Consider the following 4,584-nt stretch of genomic DNA (forward strand, 5'->3'; position numbering starts at 1 on the left):
GATGATGAGTATGACTTGTTATTATGATAGCGAGTAGAAGTTGTTAGATGACTATGATGATGATGAGTATGACTTTTTATTATGATAATGATGAAGAGTTATTATTAATGATGATGATGCTTAGTTGTTATATGAGCATGATGAGTTATTATATATATCAGTGAGTGAAGAGACTACCGTATATATATAATAACTCATCATGATCATAAAATCATATTATGAGACTACTGTACCAAAACTGTACAAATACAGCGCCAATATGCTGCATAAAAAATACAGGAAAAGTTAGCAGTAGCGCGATTATAGAGGCGTTGCTGCTATTAGCAGTAGCGCGTTTGTGAAGGAACGCTACTACTAAGTAAGTCAGCAGTAGCGCGGGTCAAAACGCGCTACTGATGAAAGTTAGCTGTGGCGCCTTATCAGTAGCGTTGCCACCCGCGCTACTGATATACATCTAACCCGCAGTATTGCTAGATTTTTCCTTAGTAGTGTTACTTGCTCGGATATTATCGCACTAGTTGGCCACCGGTTTATGAATGTATTAAGATGGCCGCAATACTTGCTCACAGACTTTTGGATGGTGTAATGATAGGTGACCGACTTTGGCAAACGGTCTCGTGCCACTTCCATACGGTAGGGATCAAAGTTCTTGTACATTGGACCAAAATGTTGAGCCCCTTTGTTCCATTCCTTAAAACGGATCGACACTAGTGGCCAAGCAAGCATCACGCAACAATTCAACCTCCCTCAAATTAAAACTTTCTCTGCTCCCCATCTTCTTTGGGTTGCCACCGGCCAACCAATCGTCTAGATCAAGGCACGTCTGCTCGGCGTACGAGTATGGCTATTGGGTGTACGTTCCTGGCTGCTTGTTGTACATACCCGACTGTTGAGTGTACACGACTGCTCCGTGTACGTCTTCGACTAGGAATCATCAACTTGTCCATCCTTGAAGCCACATCTGTCATGGATGATGTCCAACATCCCTCTGTGATCCGCCGGTGTCATGCCCAGTTGAGACCTATCGGTGAATAGAGAGAGGGTGCCCAATGGATCCACGCCTGGCGTCCGCAACCGGATAAGTTGCACCGATGTCGACTCACGGAAGTGGATGGGAGCGTTCAGGTCGACGTACCATGGCACGGAAGTTGCGGAAGTGATCGGGGATGGGTGATATTGACCGAGCTACGCTGCGGCGTAGTTGAACAGTGGCTGCATCTTCATTGGTCAGGTCAGCGAGTGCATCGGAGGTGGCGACAACGGACCACATGCCCGCTTGGCTCCTTGCCCCACCCCGGACCACTATCCTTCTTAGGAGGTGATGGGTGGCCGGCCACCAAAGCCACTTTCTCATTGCTCCTCTAGACGTGACGACGCATGTTGCGGTTCGCTGAGTTGATCTCTCGGGTGGCCACCACATATGGATCCTCCTCCAGCTCCGACAATGGTACGAACAAATATATGTGGCAGTTAGGCGGAGTAAGGGTGGGAACAAGGGTGGAGGGCGATAACGATTGACTAAAAGGGTGGGAATATGCGGGGTTTGTCACGGAACTGGTGCAGATGTGGCCAAATGCATGGGCTCTGAGTGGGGTTTCGGGTCGGCCGAAGTTGTCGGAGTTCTACGTAGAGGAGGTCCGGAATCCCGCAAACCCCCCCTAACTTTGTATCGGGTTTGCGGGAATTGGGACACGTGGATGTGTCCGCGAACGTATGCGACACTATGTTGGATGACAAAAATCATCTGAACAAGCCGGTTTGAACATTTGCGGGCGTTTTGCAGCACGGTATTAAAGATGCCCTAAGAGGCCTTTTTTCAAAAATTAGATCGGGTACAACCCATACTCTCTCTCTTTTTTTCCCGATTTCTAAATATATGAAATAATTCATGGATGTTAGCAATGATGTGTAATGTGCACTTGTAAAAAATAAATCAATAATATAACCATTTGGGACCTAGACAAAAAAGATACTTCCTCCGTTCCAAATTGTCTTAGATTTATTTAGATACAAATATATCTAACACTAAAACATGTCAACACATTCGTATCTAGACAAATTTAAGACAACTAATTTAGGACAGAGGTAATAATATTCAAATGAATGGTGTTCATCTAAATAGCACATTATATAATGATTTACATTCATAAATTACTTCGTAATTTTGTACTTCGTCCGGGTTTGTTGGTCTCTCTTGTATTTTGTGTCTTATTTAGACTATAGAATTGACAAACAAAATACAAGTTATATGTCACAAAAATTATATTGTTGAATTCTTATTCGAAAGAAGCTTCCGATGATACTATTTTATGATAAACAGTATAACTTATTTTTTGGTAAGTAAATCAATGGTCAAATGTTGACCCAAAATACAATAGGGCTAATAAACCCAGACCGAGGTACTTATAAATTGAACTTGAACACTCTTCAATCTTCATCCAACTTTGTAGAGTATATATGCCGTCCGTCCTCACTTACTTGCCCACCGCGGCCTCCTTGCAGTCCTCTTTCCCGAAGGCGGAGACGGGGAAGGTCCTGCCGAGCCCGGTGGCCGTCTTGAAGGTGATCTTGGAGGGGTCATCCTTGTCGATGTACATGTCGCAGAGGGTGATCCAGATGAGGAGCTCCTTGCTCTTGACCCCGGTCATGCGCTTCATCTTGCGGTCCTCGACGAAGGCCGTCACCTCGGTGCCGTACGAGACCTGCCGCCCGATCTGCTTGAAGGTGTGCGTGAGCGCCTTCTTCTGGCGCAGCCACACGAAGCCGGTGGCGCGGTTGTAGCCCACCTCCTCGATGTCCGCCAGCGGCAGCAGGCCCAGCGGCATGTTGGTCTCGGCCAGCAGCTCCACCGCCTTCTCCGCGCACAGCGCCGCGCCGTGATACACCTCCGCGCCTTCCCTCTGAGCCTCGATCGCCTGCGCCATCTCGACTGATTGAACCAATCAAATCTCTCAAAGTAAACTCAGATTCAACTCCACGCGCTGGAGTTGCTGGGGCCTTTTTTGGTCTTAGGGGGTTTGGTTTGCTGTTGTGGGATTGGGGGTGGGGAGGGGCGGACTTTATAGCTGGATTTGGTGCTTTTCGTTCCGGGATGGCGAGGAAGACGGTTGTGAGGGGATTTAAGGCGAGAGTTTATTAACGCGTGGGGAGGAAGATGGTTGGGTCTCCGGCTCTCCGACGCACGCACGCCGGCGTGCGGTTGGTGGTTTTCTTGCTCCTTTTTTTTTTGAACTTGTTCCCCTTGCATAATGAATCGTGCAGGTTTATGTCGCCTCCGGGGTTTAATAACGGATGCCTTTTTTTAACATCAGTACAGACACAAACGTCTCATCTCTATGAAGTCAGACAACATATCTCACCCCTATGAACATCTCTGAGAGACTGAGCCGGCATATCATTTTGAGATTTACAAAGTCATCATAGGCGCCTCGTCGTCGACGAAAACGTCTCCTCCCACTGAAAGCGCATCGCTGAAAATTCTGAAATAAATTCAAGAATAATGCGAGCATCAGGACTTGAACCCTGATGAGCTGGGGTAACAGTAGATAAACGCCAGGAGAACGTAAAGCATTCGCTCCTTTTCTTTTATATCTGCATGCTATTATTTCTCTCATAAAAGAACGCTAAGGGCATTTCAACACCGATCCTCAAACCTTCCGCAATCGTCTGGACCGCGGAAGCCATCCAACGCGGTCATGTATTGGTCCGTGACGCGGTTCGGACGCGTTTTCATCCGTAGACCGGAGGCAAAAGTGGGGGAGGTTTCCGGAGTCCGGACCGATCTCAAGCCCGCTTCTGACCGTTCTGGCCCATAAAAACCCCTCTCCTCCTGCCCTCACTTCCCACCCGGCGCAAGCTGCCCGCATTCATGCCGCTGTAGAGCGCACCACTCCACATTAAAGGCGGCTCGGGGCGGACGCGGCCTCTCACTACCTCCGCCATTGAAGCGGCGCGCCGGCGAGGGCGTTGCTACTGCACGTCCGGCTGAACACGCCTCCTCATCGTATTCATATGCCTCCATTAAACCCCATAAAGGCGAGAAACCTACTTTGGCTACACGTCCGTTCATGAGCGGGCCGGCATTAAATGCAATGTCATCCGAGCTCCTCCCGTCTGCCCACTATTTAAAGGAGGTCAGACACCGGGAAAGAATTGCACCCCTCCGCCGCTCCCCTATCTTCTTCTTCATCAATTTCTCCACTCTTCCATTGGCTTCTGAAAAGCAGTTCTCTAGCATACAAGCCGGCTGGGTGGACCACCGAGCCCGCCGGATACGAGCGAGGCATCTCGCTGCTCCATCTCCCTCGCCTAGTCTGACAGAGCCAATTGTCGTCCCAAGCCGACGTGTGGTTTAGCAACTCGCCGCTCCAGGCCAGCTCGATGAGGAGTGATGAGTGAAGGAAATATGCCCTAGAGGCAATAATAAAGTTATTATTTATTTCCTTATATCATGATAAATGTTTATTATTCATGCGAGAATTGAATTAACCGGAAACATAATACTTGTGTGAATACATAGACAAACAGAGTGTCACTAGTATGCCTCTACTTGACTAGCTCGTTGATCAAAGATGGTTATGTTTC

The 4,584-nt window shown here is 48.1% G+C and overlaps 1 protein-coding gene across 1 annotated transcript; it reads right to left on the reverse strand.

Annotated features, from left to right (window-relative positions):
* Nucleotides 1-2,249: 2,249 nt before the first annotated feature.
* On the reverse strand, nucleotides 2,250-3,099 carry LOC123058117 (uncharacterized). The gene has a single exon (XM_044480940.1). It carries the CDS (start codon nucleotides 2,922-2,924, stop codon nucleotides 2,475-2,477), a length of 450 nt encoding a protein of 149 aa, XP_044336875.1. The 5' UTR covers nucleotides 2,925-3,099; the 3' UTR covers nucleotides 2,250-2,474.
* Nucleotides 3,100-4,584: the final 1,485 nt, after the last annotated feature.

This window comes from Triticum aestivum, chromosome 3A, assembly GCF_018294505.1.
Source record: "Triticum aestivum cultivar Chinese Spring chromosome 3A, IWGSC CS RefSeq v2.1, whole genome shotgun sequence".
NCBI classification, from domain to species: domain Eukaryota; kingdom Viridiplantae; phylum Streptophyta; class Magnoliopsida; order Poales; family Poaceae; genus Triticum; species Triticum aestivum.